This window comes from Aythya fuligula, chromosome 6 (assembly GCF_009819795.1).
Source record: "Aythya fuligula isolate bAytFul2 chromosome 6, bAytFul2.pri, whole genome shotgun sequence".
NCBI lineage: Eukaryota > Metazoa > Chordata > Aves > Anseriformes > Anatidae > Aythya > Aythya fuligula.
In genome coordinates, this window is record NC_045564.1 from 7,378,354 (window position 1) to 7,396,736 (window position 18,383).

At 42.5% G+C, this 18,383-nt stretch overlaps 1 protein-coding gene across 1 annotated transcript in view; it reads right to left on the reverse strand.

Moving 5' to 3' along the window:
* Nucleotides 1–18,383, reverse strand: part of ERBB4 (erb-b2 receptor tyrosine kinase 4) — a 568,512-nt gene that overhangs the window by 180,201 nt on the left and 369,928 nt on the right. The window contains exon 4 of the mRNA XM_032189886.1: nucleotides 15,237–15,371. Within this exon, the coding sequence (XP_032045777.1) occupies nucleotides 15,237–15,371 (135 nt within the window). The remainder of the gene's footprint in view (nucleotides 1–15,236; nucleotides 15,372–18,383) is intronic.

The following is an 18,383-nucleotide window of genomic DNA, read 5'->3' on the forward strand; positions in this document are numbered from 1 at the left end:
TGAAGAAACGGCAAACTGCAAAGGTATTTTTCCTTTCATCTCGAGACAACAGCTAATAAAGACAGAGGATTCCTTCCTACGATTTCCACCACTGGTTCTTGGCATCAAGATGCTGAGCAAACTGCAGTCTTAATGGCAACCAGGGGGACCTAGGAACACTCACCACTAGTAGTGGAGCAGCCCAAACCACCCAAAAGGAGTACGAGTTCACCTGTAACAATTCCTCATGCATAGTCTTACTATAATCAAATAATGAGTCAAGAATTAACTGGAATTTGCCCAAAGGCAGATTTCTAATGGACTCTATCTTGTAAGCGCAACCTTACCCATTTGCTAAATTCTTGTACATTAGTGAAGGCACATAAGCAAAGATTTTTTTTCTTTCCTAATGACATATGGAAAGGAAGAACCTTGCTCATTCTCCTGCCCTCTTTACAGAAGCAATGCTAGAGTACAGTTCTGCTCCTAAACAGTAGCACTGCTTGGAATACGTGATGACATTTGATTCAATAGAATGCAGAGGAGGAGGGAAGGAGTTAACAGGAGGCTTACATAATTTTTACAGACTTTGTTATGAAATCTAAACTTAGAAATGGAAAATTTCCACTGGAACATAAGAATTAGTTTTGCTTTGGCAAATTTCATGCAGACAACCAATGGCTCATCTCCTGGGCTCACCTTCCCTTGGCCGACACTAATGCGACTTACCTTCATTGTGGAGTCCATTGCAGACTACCAGTTGTAACTTCCAGGGTATTTTATTTTTTTATTTTATTTGTGAAAGATGCCTCTACTCTCCCTGCCTCTGCTGGAGAAAGTCACAAGCAGAAAGCATTTGCTCGCTAGGCTGGGAAAGACCAAGGTTACTTTATCCTTGTGCTTTCCCAAGAATTGAGAACGGCTTTCCTTTGTCTCCAGACTGACTTTATTATTTGAGGAGCAGTAAAACCGCAGAGGATTAAGTTACTGACAACACAAGAAAAATGAAGTCCTCCTCTTAACTCTTAGCTCAGTGTAGTACAGAGAACGCTGCTTCTTCCTCATCAGCTATCCCAGCTGCTTTAAGCAGACCTCTGTCAAGAGGCCTGGAAGGAAAGCATAAGTAAGACAAAAAATGGTCTCACCTTGTACAATGCTTGCATCTATGGATGGCTTCTACCAGGTTAATAAATCATTAATAGATGTTAGCATATCTGTAACACACTGATATTGGAAGTGTGAATAAACAGACCAAAAAAAAAAAAAAGTGGTTTTCACGGTTATATGCCATGGTTATAAGCCATGGTTATAAGCAGGCTCTTTACTCGTCCAGCAGTCTAAAATAATTAACTATCAAAACATCTATAAATCATTTATGAGCTTCTGTAAGCTACTTGTAGTCTCATCCTTAACCTAAAAAATTGGTCTTGCAAAAACGCTAGAGACATCCCACAGATGCATCTGGATGTAACTCCCTCTAAGATGCGCAAAGTTCCAGGTACACTGCAGTAAGACCCAGTCTCCTTTCTCCATTGCTTAGGTGGGACAGAGGGTTTAAATAGGCTCGCATGTTGTATTTCTAAGCAGCTAAAACTCCTCAGTTATGTGTGAAAAGATAACACAATCAAAATATAATTCAAACACCACGGCACAGCATTAACAAGAATTAAAGATACTATTGTTGTGATGGATTGTTCTGCCTTTATCAGGCTGTAATGCCTTCCGTGTCCTTGTCTGGCAATTCCTATTGTCACACGCTCATTCATTCACACTTCTTTGTTAAGTAAAAATCATTTTACATTTCCTACCAGCCCTACGCTAGCCATCAGATCTCTTCTATTGATTTGAAAGTTAATTACCTAACACAGACTCACACGTTTCAGGATTTCCTTCCTTTATGGCAGAAGAGAGATGCCTTGTAAGAGAAAGTATAGCTTTCAGTAAAAGAAGAAAGCATCTGATAGGAATATCTAGCGCTCATTTTCTCCTCCTCTCTGTGGAAGAGTTATGGGATATAGAAATCTAAGGGCCCGATCCTCTACTGCCATCAAATTATGTTGCTTTCATTGATTTCACATGAGCTCACCTCGGGGTATTACCACTAATAGTTTTCCAACACGGGATTAGAAAATCCCATAAAATCCAGGCTTTTCTCTAACAAGCTGTTCTTGCACTAAAATTGTTATTTTGTTGTGGTAAATGGCAGCACATCGACTGACCTTTCCATCTCACAGCTGTATCACTGCTACCCCAAAGTCTTCATGCCCAGTGCAGGTACCCTGCACAAATGCTGGAGGCGTCCCTTTACGGTGAAAACTTGTTTGGACCCATGAGCTGAAAGCAAACTGCTAATGATCATTTCCACCGGGGACTTCCAAGTCTGCCATTCAGCCCCATTCAACACCTTTATCTTTCCCTTGGCTTCCTCCACAGATAGGAAGAGAGATGCACACAAACGGAGAGGGACTCGGGTACAGACAGCTGAAAAGAAAGCGGCATGGGAAATAGGTCTGCGAAATGAAAACAGTCCAAGAGATAGGCACTGAAAGAGCACGGCGAGAGATATGGGGACAGCACGAGGGAAGGCAGGGGGGAGGAAGCAGAGATAAACACGAACCAGCCCAGAAGAAAACAAAACCTCTGAAGGGGGATGCATTTTCAAGAGTAACGTCTGATGGAGACAACGCTCGCATGCGCACAGGGACTGGGAATCTGCAGAGAACTCTGAAATTACAGAGTATCGCTGGATACGCTGGTGGCAGGCACTTTTGATTTTAAGAGAGATTGGCCACCAGAGGTAAAGGAATAAATGGAAAGCCAAGAAGAGCGTGTCAGCAGCACTGAACGGGCTCAGGCCAGTGAATTTGTATTTATCACTGACAGCTCCGAGCTGATAGCAAGCTCTCTGTAATGTGACTTCAGCTGCTACAGAAAAATGTCTTCGGGCCACAGTAACGACTACAGGAAGGGACCTGAGGGGGGTAATGAAGACACTAGTTATTTTTCTCCGCCTGGAACTGACAGCGCTGGTAAGGCTGTGCAACTTGATGCATTAATTGGAGGTTTACTCATCCACACAACATAAAAACGTTCACATATGACATAGTGTAAAACTTTACACTGATTAAGCAATTAGGAGCTATTAATTATCACTGCTTATAGCTGTTAGCACAGAGCAATGTAAGTGAATTCCCCCCACTGTGGTGCTGAATTAGCTCCAATCAGCATCAAATGCATTTCTGAGCACACACATAGGGATCCCGAGCAAATTGGGAGACACAGCCAGAAGGCAAAAAGGATAGGTCAAGTTATACCTGCTGCTTGGCAGGCTCATCAAGAACAACAAGCCCTCAGGAATCTTCCCTTGTAATCATTACTGTTAAGAAAATATATTCCCCTCCGTGAGCCATAGACAAAGAGCCTTGCACACTTGCAGCAGGACTTCTGCTACTAAACGGCCGGGCAGCCCCGTCCCTGGCTAACAGGGGCCTACACTGGGATGGCCGTGCAGCACCACCCCTCATCAGGCCATCCCTCAGCACACGCAGCAGCAGTCGTGGATCCCTTCAAAACCCAGGGGGATTGCTCGTTTTGCCTCTCCTCTGCGCAGAAGGAGGGTGATGTTCCTGCAGCTGCAGCCACTACCCTCACTGGCCTGAAAGCAGGGAGCTGGTACAGCACACGGCCGCTCAGTCCTTAGTGCACAGGTTGCCCATCTACAAGGCATCCAACGCAATGCCTGACTTGGGACACCCTCACCCCTCCTTGCTCCAAGATACAGCCGGTGGCTCGCAGCCCCGCTGCTTCTTATTCTGGCCCACAGCAAGGGCTGCTTCAGTCTGTGGCACGGCAAGGCACGATTTAAAAACCACAAACAAGCCAGGCAGCAGCAGACTCCTACTGACAGCAATCACCTGTGCCCATCATCACGCTCTTACACCATTTTAACACGGAAAGCTGAGGTGCAAGTTTATGATGTCCGCTTGTGCCTACCTTAGCGTCTGTAATAAATCTTAAGCCAGATCTCTTTTCTCAGGTGCAGCAGCAGACTTGCTGCCTGATGGCTAATCTTGGCTGAAAGCTGAAGGACACAAATACAGGTTTCTTTTTGGATGCAGTGCGTAACACTGGGAGAGAAATCTCGGTGCTGTTAGAGGGGATTTTTCAAAGGAGGTGCTCAGCAAACTCAAGACACATTAAAAAGTAAATGCCAAAGCTGGGGGTGTTCAAGTGCTTGTTTAATACCAACTCCTCCACCCCTCAAACAGATCAACTAAGTCAATACCGCATAAATCAAAATAATGCCCTGTAATAATGTTCCTGTAATGCTGCCAAAGCAGTAATAAAGTTTGAACAGAGGGGCATACAGCTTTCATTTTTTAAACAAAGTAATAACCTCGGAGAAAGGAAATGAGAAGTTAGAATTGAATTGGCTTTTAAAATTCATTTTACTTTTTCTTGATGCCGTGTAATACTTGGAGAGTCTGTCTGGGGGCAGTTAGGTGCACTGACATTTTAACTAACTTTTGACTCAGCCAGATGGAAATACTACAAAGGAAGTCCCCAGTCCCACGAAATTTGGAGTCCAGTTTTAGACAAATTCTGGATAAATATCATAGTACGCTTATTCAAACATCATTGTTTATTCAAACTGTATCTCTGGCTGTCTAAACAAAAGTGATTATTGCAAAACAATAACTGGACAACAGAAGCCCTTTCTTTGTAGGAAAACAATGCTTGGGTATATACTCTACTATTTACATTCAGTGTTTGCAATCCACAAATGTACAATGAAAATAATCATGCAAACAGATTTCAGCCTGCAATTTCCTGGATAATCTTCAGGTACCAGAGCTCTGCACAGAGGTGACCCTGTGGACATCCTACAACTGTCACAGAGATGTAACACGATGAATTGGGTAGGAAGCCAGAGTTTATACATAGCCATTTGTAGGAAACAACTTGAAAACCCTGAATTATCTTATTCTGTAACTATTCTACTCTTTTTGACTATACTGTAACACTTCACTAATGATACCTTTTATGAGGTTTTGAAAGTAAATTACAAGTTCCTACAAGGGGACCGGAAAGAAGACTTAGAGCTGTGAAGGACTCGTTGAATACAGGCCCACAGAGATGCAAGCATGGAGATCCTACACACAGGCACAGTGTGTGTGACGGGCTGCAGGAGCACAAAATACACTCCTTTTTTTTGTTTTCCTACTTTGTACACCGTGCCCATTGCTTAGACACAAACTTCCCTCCAAGTCACTCAGGATGTGAACGCACAGCACTGCCCACTTTCCTGCAGGAGGCTGAGTGGATCAGAAGGAACCTCCCGAAACAGCCATGGGTTTGTGCAGCTGGCTGGTCCAAGCTCTTGAACCAGGCTGTCCACGAAGGCTGGACAGGAAGGTTAGTGACAGCGCTGAGAACTTCTACTAAAACAGACGCATGGGACAAAATCCTACAAAAATGCAAATGTGACAGCAGCAAAAGCTTGGGGCGTTTATGTGTGTCATGTGAGCAGCAGCCTGCCAGGAGATGGCCATCACGAGGCCAGCCGGCCAGCCCCCATGGCAGCCCCCCGGTGCCGTCGAGCATGAAGCGAGCCGGCTGAGCTGGTGGCTGGGACACGCATCTTGCTCAGTGAACAACAGACAACTTCAAAAGGGTGGGAGGCGCACAGCAGCTTCAAGAACTGGTAGATGCAATTAAGCAACTGATTTTATAGACTTTCTTTTCTTCCTCTTTCCCTAAGCAGCTCTTCAAAGGCAGCTAGCTAGAGCAGCTGCAGCTTGCTGTGAAAGACCAATTCCACCCACCCACCCACTCACTATAAATCTGCCAATTACCATTCAATTAGACTATTTTAACTATTCCGAGTATTTGGGGTTTATTTCCTACTTTCAAGAAACACCGGTGTTTGTGATAAAGCAAGCTGCTTATAATGGAAAGGGATGCTTTCATTTAAACTGAAAGTCTCCCCCTTGTGTAATACAGTGTTTAAACGCCAATCTGCTTACAAACAGGTGGCATACAGTAATATGTTAAACACACACAGGTTGCCCTTAAAAGATAAGTATTTACCAAGAGTTGCCACACGCTACTACGTGGAGCGCTACTTAAATCCTGTAGCTACAGAGCAAGTACCACTTCGTAATATTTTTTATACAGAGGCATGATAAGCTGTCCCGCTTGATGGGTGACTTTCTCCCCACAGCTGCGGTAAGGAGGGAAGATTGTTCATTGCAAAGAGATGCTTGTGTCAGAGCTTCTTCGGAAACTGTTAATTGTGTCTTTCTCAGTGCTGTCCTTTCTGCGCCCATTACTCCTTAAGATCCCTGGCTTTGTAGCAGTTCCCTTGCTAGATCCCAGGATTAGGCTCTGACAGCCTGAGGACTGCTGTCCCTCATGGCATTATTTATTCGCATTAGCCAGGTATGCTTGTGTTCGTTACTTCTTATTCAGCCAACTCAACTGTTAGAGGCATCGTATTTCCATTAAATGCCATGTCGGCATGCCTTTCAAATCTGTTTCAAGGACGTTCGCCAATTGACAAATCCCTTCTGAAAACACAGGCTGAGGTATTTATTAGGAAACTAAACTGATTCCCTTTATTCAAAACACACTGTTCTGAGCTGATGAAAACATTACCATCACCTTCAGGCAGTTCAGCTTGCTATACCGAAGCAAAACCAGTCCTACATTCTCACGTATTCCTCCGTCTTCAGTTGTATAACCTGGCAAATGCTATTCTTTAAAATAAATTCCTTCTGTTACTATATTTGTCTTTCATTTCCAGGTAAATAAACAAATTCTGTTCTGACTAGAGATTCCTTAATGGTAGGAAAAGCAACCTCCACGTACAGCGAACAAAAAGTGGTTGCAGGACTTGCTGGCTGCCTACATTCAGCTCTGATTTAAATTTTCTTTCCAGCTGAGATATCCATGAAACTGTAACTGCTGCTTAAATGCCATGTTGCAAGCCTTTGAAGCGTGCTCCACACAGAAGGAGCTTTCACAAAACGGTTTAGTTATTTGTGGCTTTTTACCTGAAAGAACAGCTTCTCCTCCTGGCTTTGCCCTGGTGACACCTGCGGCAAGGAATGTATTCTGTGCCGAGACCACCTCTCTGCAGAGGCCCCATTCGCTGGTCTCCAAACATACATTTAAAATGTTAATTGAACTTCAAGTAATAACCTCAGTGAAAGGTTATAATTTAACCAGCTCCGCAGTAACAAAAGTCTTCAGTGCATACTTTCTGGAATGCCATTTACTCTGTAGGTAGTTTCCAATTTAGATGTACACCAGAAATGATACGCTAGCTGTTCTGAAAGCTGGCTTTAAGCATGAATTAGTCACTTCCCTTCCTTCCTTTAGCCAGGACACAGAAACATACTGTGGTTATTCTGGCCTTCTTCACAGCAAAATCGTTGTGCTTCGAAGAAGAACACAAAGCATTGCAGGGCTGACTGGACAAAAGGCAGTTAGCTGACGTGTGCCTCGGTACCAAGGGCTAGGGGGTTGATTTACGTGGATTCACAACAGAACATGAGGCACCTCCTGGCCTAAAGGAAAGTTTTCCACGTTCTTGTATCCATACTGCATTCAGCTCTCCCGAGTCTTTACTAACCAACAGCATTTTTGCTGTGACACCCGAGGAAATGGCCCCCATCCTTGCTCCCACACTGCCACCTGGCTCCCAGGGTTACCAGGGTGGCTTCCAGATGGCATTGAATGAGGACTGGTCCTGCCCGAGAGCGTTCTGGATGGTCCACTTGGGAAAGCTGGTGTGCACACATCTACCTTGTCACACAATTCAGCCACAACATACCTGAGAACTTGTGGAAGGGTGGTATTTTTGGGAGAGATTGCAAGGATCTGAGGTACCCCTGTTCTTCGTAACTAGCACATAATTAATTCAGAATTAATTACCCCATGGTTTGAACCAAGTATAAATTTCCAGATACACCACTGAGGTAAAAATAATCCTCTAACATTGAGACTACTTGTACCAAAAGTGAGTTAGTGTGCCCTGTAACCAACAAGGCCACGGCTGGACACAAATCCACCCACTTCCCTTGCCGGCCACTCCAAACAGTGATTTTTATTACCTGATGGAGAACAGGGCTTTAGCACTTACACAAAATCCCATGCAAGTATTAACTCCTGCATTTTGCTGAAACACCTTATAAGAATACACAATGCATGCTGAAAGGCATGCACAGTAACTACATGGCTGATTTTCTCCTACATGGATTTAAAAACAGTACAGGACTTTTGGCCTCAAAGTAGGCTGGCATAGAGAGACAATTTTACCAAACTAAGTTTTTATGCAATTTCCCCCATTTCTGCAATATTTTTAGGTATCCTTTTGAAGCTGTATTACTCTTTCTGCTAGCATGTGGGAAACTCACAGGAGAACACGGCCCAGCAAACCCTCCGGTATCAAGGCCAATGACATAACAGGTTAACCTAAATAAAACAACTCACAAAGAGAGTAAAAAAGAGTAAAAGAGGAAGGAAGAAAAAAAAAATATTTATGAAGCCAGCACTGATTTAAATCAACTGAATGCACCCTGTACAGAGCCGGGTACATCGAACAGCTGTACTGCTGCCAAACTCACGTGCACCCAGGTAAGGTCAGTCGCAGCCTGGGGTGGCTGCTGCAGGAGGACGGAGAGCTGACTTCAGAAGCCACCGTGCAACTGGCTAGTCCATTTTCTGTTCCTTTAATTAAAATGCAAAGCACTGTCTAACTGGTAAACATCTAATTAGATTTTTGTCTATGTTTCAACATTAATAAAACACGTGAAAATGCATTTAAGAGCCAGCTAATTGGGGACTCTCCACAAGTAGCTGTAAATGAGCAATTACAATGCAATTGGGGTGTGGTTCCCCAGGGATCACCCAGCACAGGACTGATGCTTTTTAATATTCCAGACAAAAGTTCAGAAATTATTAGAAAACCCCAGGCAATAAAACATACAGGTGACAGGAAGACCGAAAGCCCAGCAAATGACAGTGAAGAGCATCCAGTCCTGCAGAGGCAGCCAGGCTGGCTGCTGGTAAGCTGGGGTCCCCCACACCAAATGCCTTTCCTACAGCCAACTGTAAGCCTGCACATTTTAGAATGAAGTGTACAGGCTACATTTTCTGGAAAATAGGGAGTCTCCAAAACACACAGGTATCACAACAGACTGTCAGGATCCTCACGTGAAGCTCAAACACAAAGGATACAATTTTAACTTCCACAGGGTATTTGGTTAAATCACTAACAAAACACTTTGCATGCTTTGCTTTCCCCCTTCTGAAAGAACATTGGAAAATACTTTACATCGAAGGGCAACTGAAATTATACTAGAGTTGGAAAGAAATTCCTCACAGTGTGAGCCACGAGACCCTCTATCTGTTTAGCTTATGAAAAAAAGATCAAGAAGTGAGCTGATTATGCTGTACATGCCGCTATGGCAGGGAGAAAACACCGGGTACTTGAGACTCATTGAGCTAGTGAAGGTGTAACAAGCAATAACATCTGGAACTTAAAACTGTGTTCAAATCAGACGTAAAGGCACCTAGTGTTATTTGTTTTAACAGTAGGGAAGTAATAAGCTTATTGAGAGACAACTGTGACTTCTGCAAAGCCTCAGAGCAGTGCCATGAGGATGCACAGGGCTGAAGCCCCACGCTCGTGCAGCCAGGGGCTGTGGGATCTTTGGCACCTCCTGGGGCTGGGGCTGCAACTCAAAGCCAAGTTGGAAGTTATGCCGGGCTTCAGAACGCTACTGTGCTCAACGCCAGGCAAACAGATGGCATTCCAGGTCCTCTGCAGAAAGGAAATCAGAGCTAGTGATGTTTCAAGGCTTCTTTTGCCCTTAAGAAATCTATGAATCAATAAGTAAAAGAGAGGAGAGAAATTTTAAAGGAGTGTTTCCCTTGAATACAACATGGGATTTATTCAATCACAGGTACACAGCTGAAGACTAAGATTTTTCTTCCCATGCATCATGTTAAGAATGTAGAACTACTCCTGCATAACTCAGAAGCTGTGGTTTTATGGTATCAGGTGGAATTAGAAGGCAGTGACAGAGAAGGACGATGTTATGAATAACAAGTGACTGAAGTTTCTGCTTGAAAAAAGTTCTGCAGATCTCAGGGCACTTCAGAACCTGAGCAGAAACTCCAGTTCAGGTCAATACTTGAAATTGGGCCCAATTTTCAGAATTTGGTTGAAGCTGGACATTAGTTAACTTTTGTCTTGCGTTTTTCTGAATAGTTTGTTATAAAGCAGCAATTGTTTTAAACTTGAAAATGGCAGATAATCTTTTAATCTTTATTGCCCAGACAGTTACCAGCTCCATCATGAATACGCAGCCATGGATTTCAGTATTTTTAAATGCATTGTTGGTTTATTTCAATCTATGCTATTAGCTACACCCAGTGACCTCAAGTTGGTAATTCAAACCCTCCGGGCTTTTCTGTGAAACAAGAGCTCCACATAAAGCTGTGCTGAAAATTCTGATTTAATACTACAGTCCCTGTCAAAACCTGCAAAGGAGCTCAGCTGGCGCAACGGGGTTCTAGCGCGCGTCCTGCTCCAAGCCAGCCAAGGAGGTCAGTGAGGATGCTGAGGACACGGATCAAAGCAGCCGAGTTTTCAGACGTGCTGTGCTTAGTCTCAGGCTGATCAGAGAGGAGGAGTTCTACCACTCTCGAGTCATTTCAGGCAAGAAGTTTACTCCTTATTCCCTGCTTTATTTCTTGCACCATTGCGGGTGAGCTGCACCTTGGGTTTCCAGCTCCGAAGGGCAGATCCCTACCTCTTTAACTACGGGACCAAATCCAGTATCTGGATGTGGTAACAGTCTTGGATGTGGGTCTTGGAAGTCTGGCTTCAGCATGCCTGGCTAATGCCTGAATTCATGGCTTACTTTTGGAAGGAGAGAAAACATTTTCTGCACTGAAGAAACAAACTGAGTAACATACACCTAACAGGAAAACTTTGTTCCATGGACTGTTAAGCATTTTTGAGATTCCCAGTGCCACACGTGCTTAGCTTAGAAACCTCAGGTTGAAAACACTGATTTCAGTAAATAGAAGCGAAGGCTATTTTCAATTACAATTATCTGTAAAAGCTTCATCTGTAAGATACCAGTCTGGAAAGGCTCTGCAAACAGTAAATACTCGTAATATCTCAGCACATGAGTCAAAATGCCAGGCACAGAGGAACCTGTCCTCAGAGAGCTGAAGTACACGTGGTCCCTGGTACAACATTTGTTTATGACACTGCAGCAGTACACACTGAGCTTTCTGCCCGCAGCCACCGGCTCTACTCATCTTAGCAGTAAGACCGTGTAAATTCCAGGGCTTCTAACACGAGCCTTTCTGCATGCATTTGATCAGAACATGGAGCAACGTGTAGGATGCATTTTGGGTTAAAGAACAAGAAAAAGGCGAAGCAGCATTTAGGATTCAGATGTCTACAGCACTTCTACTATTGTGGATAAGACACTAAGGCCTTTTCAGCTGGCTTCTTAACACTGATGTGACAATGAAAGGAGGGAATTGGAAGAATCTGTATCCCTGGAGTTCACTGGCCATATCCTCTTCTGCCTAGCATTGATCTAAATGAAGGGGAGTGCCAGAGAGCTGGCAGATCCAAGGTATGAAACAAGCACAGAGACAGGGGACTGATTTTATTTCAAAGCGTTTTCATTCCTCTCCACCCTTTTGTCTTCCTCCTCTGCTGATTGCTGTGGAGCAGCAGGGAGGGCTGCAAGTGAAATTATCCCTGAAGTGGGACCATTATCAGCTGTTCGTTTGGCTGGGGAAGAGAACACCGGCAGGCAGCTTGCAGCACCGGCTGCCGCAGCAGGAATGAGGCAGAAGGAGCACGGCTGAGGCCAGGCACATGCAGGCTGGTGCACCAGTGCTCCTGGTAGGACTGGAGTCCAGTCTGGCAAGGTAGAAAACCCAGCAGGTGTTGCCAGGCTCCTCTCTGAAGGCGAGTTCTTATTCTGGAGGACCTCAGGGGAGATTTCATGTCTGTTACTTATGGCTGGAAGCAAAACTAACAACGCTCCAACACTAAATCGTGTTTTTAGGACCTGCCCAAAGTATTAAGCATCTGACTCTGACGCTCATGCCAGTTAGCATCCTTTTGTCCCTACAATATTCTCTGCCAGGGAGGACTACAGAGGTGGTCACTGTGAAATAGCCCTAACAATTTCTGAGGCGAATGCTATTCCTCTATTCATAGCAGACAGGGCTAAACATGACACGTAGGTTGGTCCATCTACCCGGGTCTTATGCCAGCACATGTTTACAAAGACTTTCCTAAATGACTACTAGTACTGATTTTGTTGAACTTGACACGCAAGATCTGGCTGGTTTACATTCACAGATGGATGAAGCCCCTCTGACAGACCTCTTCCCTCTCCTGTGAAGGTTTTCAGAAAAGCAGTAAAAAAAACACTCATTCTTTTCAAGATACTCTGACAGAGAATGCCCCAGAGGGCCTTCCCTGACATCTTTTGCACTTACTGATTCTCAGTAACACCAAACAACATGTGCTTACTAAATTCCAGCGGACTTAGTCAAGATTTGCATTTGATAGAGGCACCTGAGACTTCAGGCAATTTAATGTTTGTGTAAAATAAACAGTAAAACTATATGCTGGATCCAAAAAGCGTGACTCACAGTCTATGTAGGAAAGTACCAAACACTTTGTGATGCACTGAGCATCACTTGCTGCAGTGGAAAAATAGTGAGGCTGGGCTCAGCAAGCACCCACACCGCTTCACAGGTTTTGAAAAGTGACATGTGAGCCAAATTTGAAAAGCATGTACCTTACTTAATGATACTCTATAGAGATTTCCATTCTAGGGTTATAATTCAATGCTCATTTCTCTAAATCCTTTCTGTACCAGCAAAAGTAACTTGCCTTTATTGTTTCATAAACTACCATTGTAACGTATTGCCTTTCTCCTACTTCTTGACAGGTAGTAATAAGGTTCCACCACTCTTTGAGTGATTTTATTTGAAGGCTTTATTATATACATGTGTATATAAATGCACACACACGAGAAATACATGCACACACATGGACAGCTATTTAATTTTAGGTGTTTCTAAATGGTGATCCCTGTGCCTAAATGCTTTGTTTCCCAAAGCCTTAACAACTTTGTTAAACCATCTTACCCATTTTTGGACTTCTGTGTAGCAGGGTTTAGATTTTCACCTATGTAAGTTGTGAAGACAAAAATAGTTTGGATAAGCTAATTAAATAAAATTTCACATGACTCTTGAATAGTATTGAAATAGAATCCAGTTTCTTGGAGAAGGAGATTTTTACTTATTAAATTAAATACAGTCCAACTGGGCTCTTCTTGATCCCAAATAAGGGAAATAAAATTTGGGTAGCTGTCTTAAAGAAGTTGCCTTACTACATAGCCCTCAGTGAATAATGCTGCTTATCAGGATTATCAAACACAAATGGCAAAGCACAAAATGTTGCTCCTTATGTTTCAAAGCAGCTCAAAAGGAATGATTTAAAAAAAAAATTGTCTCCAGAAAACTGGACTGAGATACATACATTCTTTCATCCTGCTGGGGGAGCTAGCATTTGCCTTTATTACTTTCTGGTTGTGATTCCAAAAGTACTCAGCGCTGACCTTGTTCTGATTCCTCTGGTGCTACCAGCAAAACTTTTGCTAGCTCAGAAAGAAAGTATTGATGTTGGTTGCTTTTTTAAAAGAGCTTATTACCTTGGTATTGCAAAAGCATTTGTCTTGAGCTGGCAAAGGTTAAAAGAAAACCCAATAACAGAACAAAACAGAGTAACAACCAAGTCTTTTTCGTGTTGAAGTAATGATTCATAAAAGGCTACATACCAGCATTCCTTAACCTTCAAAGGCTTTATTAGTTCTGCTTAGAACTGATCATCACCAGCGATGAGATTTTTAATATGCAAATAAGATATCTGGCTGTGTTACAACTATGTCAGGTTTCCAGCCAGAAGGCAGAGGAGTTGAGCCTCAGCTCCGGAGCTGGCAGACCCAGGACAAGTGGAGTTTGGCAGGCTCCCGCAGGAAGCTGTGTCTCAAGTAGCTCTGCTCCTTATTTGAGGGTAGCAGGTGAGACATACAAAAGCAAGCTGTCCTTACGGAAAACAATTATACCATCAAGCGATCGGTTAAAAATCAGTTGCTCTTACAAATTATGGGGATTCATCCGATGGCCTCTACCCAGCGTTTTATGTTTTTGCTGAATTCCTAACATAGTACTGAAGGATTTAAATTCTTGCTTGGTTGTTGTGGCAGCTAGAGGCACAATCAGCGATTCATACATCCTTGAGGGACACCTCAGGATATGGCAAGCAACCCAGAATGTTCCTTTAGCCAGAATGCCCAGAACAATGTCTGCTGTGGTATCACGCCTGACATCAGATATAAACTTCTTCCCAGCCTATACCTGAACTTCAACCTCAATACATCCTGAGGGTACTGTTTAATGGCATGGTAATCATTCTGAATGCACTTTGCTGTACCAGGGAATATTTAACCTAAACACTTCATATCGCTGTATCACTCATGAATTCACTATTGCTCCAAAAATCAGCAAAATACTACTGGAGGTGAGTAACTCTAGGGAATGGAAACAGACCAAACAGATTAATGAAATTATATAGATACTAGGAGTTTGAAAAAGAGAGCATTAAAACAGAGAACACACTAAAACCAGAAATATTGGCTGTATTCTGTTTCTTTACCAATACACACAACACAACAGGCTAGCTATTTCTTTGAGGTTCATTTCTTATCTAAAGTCAGAATAGCCGTGAGCTTGTACCATAATTACTCCAGCAGCTAATTATGATGCCATAGGCAGAACACTGTGACTCAAGGACCAGACTGAGCAGCAGGAACAAATGCAAAACAAACAATAACGTCTGTGCTTCCACGGTAGCACAGTGGCTTTAGCAATAAATAGAAAAAAAGAATCTGCAGAAGAGAGAAAGCAGATGAGAGAAAATTCAGAAAATGCATGATGTTCACAAACATGCTCTACAAAGTGTTTTTAAGATTAGACTAAGTGTTCCCTATATGCAGCACACAAGCTTTGAAGAATGCAGTAGGTGGGGAAATATTCAAATACAATTCTCCATAACAGAGTATCAGGGAAAAACTTGTGGTCATATTTATACCGTGTCATGCTGTGCTGATGACAAGACAAAGAATTAAACTGGTACTTACATCCCGAGCTGCCATTCGTTGGAACCAAAGTGAAGTTGGAGGCCCAGGGGTTACGCACAATATCCTGCCAATGAATGGTGTCTGCGAAGCAAAGAAATTTGTTCTGGCCAACATACACCCCTCCATTCAGTATTTCTGCACAAAAGAACAAGAGAACATGATTATAAAGCTTTAGACGTACAGATAATTAGGTTTTTTGCTGCTGTGTGTACTGGAGAGAGAGGGCACAACATTCAAATGCAAAGATTCTTATGGTAACCTCACCTAAGACTCTGAAAACCGGATGGCAAGTAACATACAGTATTTGTAAACAGGAACCATTTATTTATACACCAAAGAAACCTGATGAAGACAGCCACACAACTGCTAGATGATTTACTGGGCTTACTTGTTGCTCCAGTGTAATTGTGTGTAAGGGTATTGTTATTAGTGGGTAAAATAACTCTCAAGATTTAACTGCCTTTAAAAAGCACAAGCAGTCAATTGCACTATGCTGTATTGCATTAATACATCTGGATACTTAAAGCACACAGTAAACTGATATGCTCTCCTGGGGTAGGAATTTTCTGATCTCAGAGTAAGTAAGTAAGGAGGGTTCATTTGTCAGGATGTTTGGGAAAGCACCCTCCCTGACCACACTGCCCTGCTAGCCAGCTCTGCAGTCTACTCTCTTCTGCACTAGCTCACACATTTTTTATATCAGCGAATCACTATCAACCTTTAAAACTTCGTAGGACTCCCTTCTCATCAAACTTTTAGTCATAAATCCTATTTGAAAAGTCAATACAGGGACCATGTTCTTCTATTAATCCCAGCCGTCCATCTATGCAGGTAATAGCGACAGAGCGAGTCAGGGCGACCGACAATCACAGCCAAAGCAGGACCCAAACTCGCATCCTAATTTTCCTTAATGCTACAGCATCTATATTCCTTCTTCACAGGACGCAGGCATTTCAATTTCCTGCCTCTTCAGCCACGAATCTACTTTCTGAATGCCTAGACTACTGACCATGAGTAGTTTCAAAACTGCAAAAGGGACTCAAATTTAAACATGAAATGCCTGTTTTCCAAAGAAAACTTTTTTTTTTTTTTTTTTTAAAGTTCCCTCTTCCCAAATACTGTGATCCCAAACCCCCACTGGCACATCTTGCTGGGAGCTTTGCATCTGAGGGAGACGGATTCGGAGCAGATGGAAGTTCCCATGATATACCCTAACTGGAACGGTGCAGGCCATCACAAATTGGGGTGGTTTCTTTGAAGGAAATTTTAAAATTTGATAAATATGGAAAGATATTAGTGACCATTCCTCTATTTCAATGTGGATTTTCTTTCCTTTTTTTTTCTAAATCATGTTTATCATGGTTATATCAGTTGGCTTTTAAAAAATGGCTTGTTGCCCTACCTCAAAGACTTCATTTGTCAAATCTCAACATAAAAATGATCTTATGGTTGTTAGATGTAGCACTGGGGTCTCCTTCGGAGCAGTAACGTTTTTTTCTTCACCCTCTACACTCTTGTTCATATTCAGCATTCCTCTTTTGAACCTGGCTCCTTTACTTCCAAAGCAGAGGATAATCCTTGTGTCTTTCATTGAGGTTAACAGGAGCAATGGAGCTAAAACCTCACACACCACTTAGCATCAGAGATTCCAGCCTCAGCTAAGAAATGTTGAAGGTTAGCTACTAATGGCACTTTGCAATGACATTAAGTGGTGCTATACAGCCAGGAGTGTCACACTTCTTACAGAGACATTTAGAGTGAATCTTGACTACCAGTGGCAATGACTAGGTTGTCTGATAGTCCTCACCACCCACAAAAACCTTTAAAAGCTGTAGAGGGAATACCGAATACCAACACTGACAAACAAGTAAGGAATGACTGTGTTTTTCTTTTAACATTTGAGTTTACAGAATGTGGAGTAGGTAGCCCCTAAGAAAAGAATTATTAAATAAAGGATCATCTGTAAATACATCTTTCCACCATATTAATCAGTTCACAGCATTAATACCTATTTCTGAGAAACCTCTGGTTTAAAAGCTTGGCTTTTCATTGAAAAGGGGCTTAAAACCAAAACCCATAATAATAATCTCGTACAGAAGAGAGTCCACATTAGAGATATAGCAATGATCTGTCTGTATGATATTCTTATGATCCCTGAAGAAAAAAAAAAAACAAACAACCCTGTACAGCATCTGTTCGCAATTCTGCTCAGGGGAAAAAGTGGGACTCAGAAGCACACTTGAAAACATGATTAGTGATGATTTCTCTGTGTCGTCCCAGCTACACAGGATTAGCTAATCCATGATGGCCCAGATTTTGATTAAAAATAACATCTAACAAGCCATGAAAAACTAAGAAATCTACATTCAGAGCTTCTTAACCACTTGCACATGATTCCAAATAGTGTCACTATCAGTTGGTACATCTGAACACCTGCTGCTGGCATAATTTCTGCTTTTTAGAGCATTCACTCATGACAATACCTATCAAATTTTCTCTTTTCTCCAAGGAACTTTGATGTATTCTCGTATATCAGGCACCATCTCACTCTAAAAATAATTCTAATAGTTTCAGTTTGTGGAGAAATATGTTTTTCAGCATAAAAGTGACCAGAAACTGACCCCTCTTTACTGGAAGCTTTCCTTGTGGTTTACTAGGAGCAAACATGGGAAATGCTCTGACTTCCCTCATCGCTGATTAAGAAGCATCATACCTGTTGTTTGAGTCACAAAACCTAATGTGATGTATTTTTCCCAAACAGTACCATTTTTTACAGGTGACAGGATTAAAGTTTACAGATCTATTCACATGGTGATGTTCTGAGAAACCTGGGTTCTTACAGGTTTATTAAATAACCAGGAACTCAACGTTTAGTACAATCCTTACGGTGCTTTTGCTCAACTCTTCCCATTCTGTTGGATCCAAATCCAGTTTCCTTCTGCCTTCCTTCCCTGCTTGCTATTCCACTTTGCTTTATGCAGAGTCCTCGGCATGTGTAAATCAGCACAGATGTATTGGCTACACTGAATTAACAAACTCAAATGCATTTTGCACTTCTCTGCCCTCTCTTAGCAAGAACAATGCCTGGAAAGACCTAATAAACCCCATTACATGTTAAGCAAATGAAGCACAAATGTAATCAATATA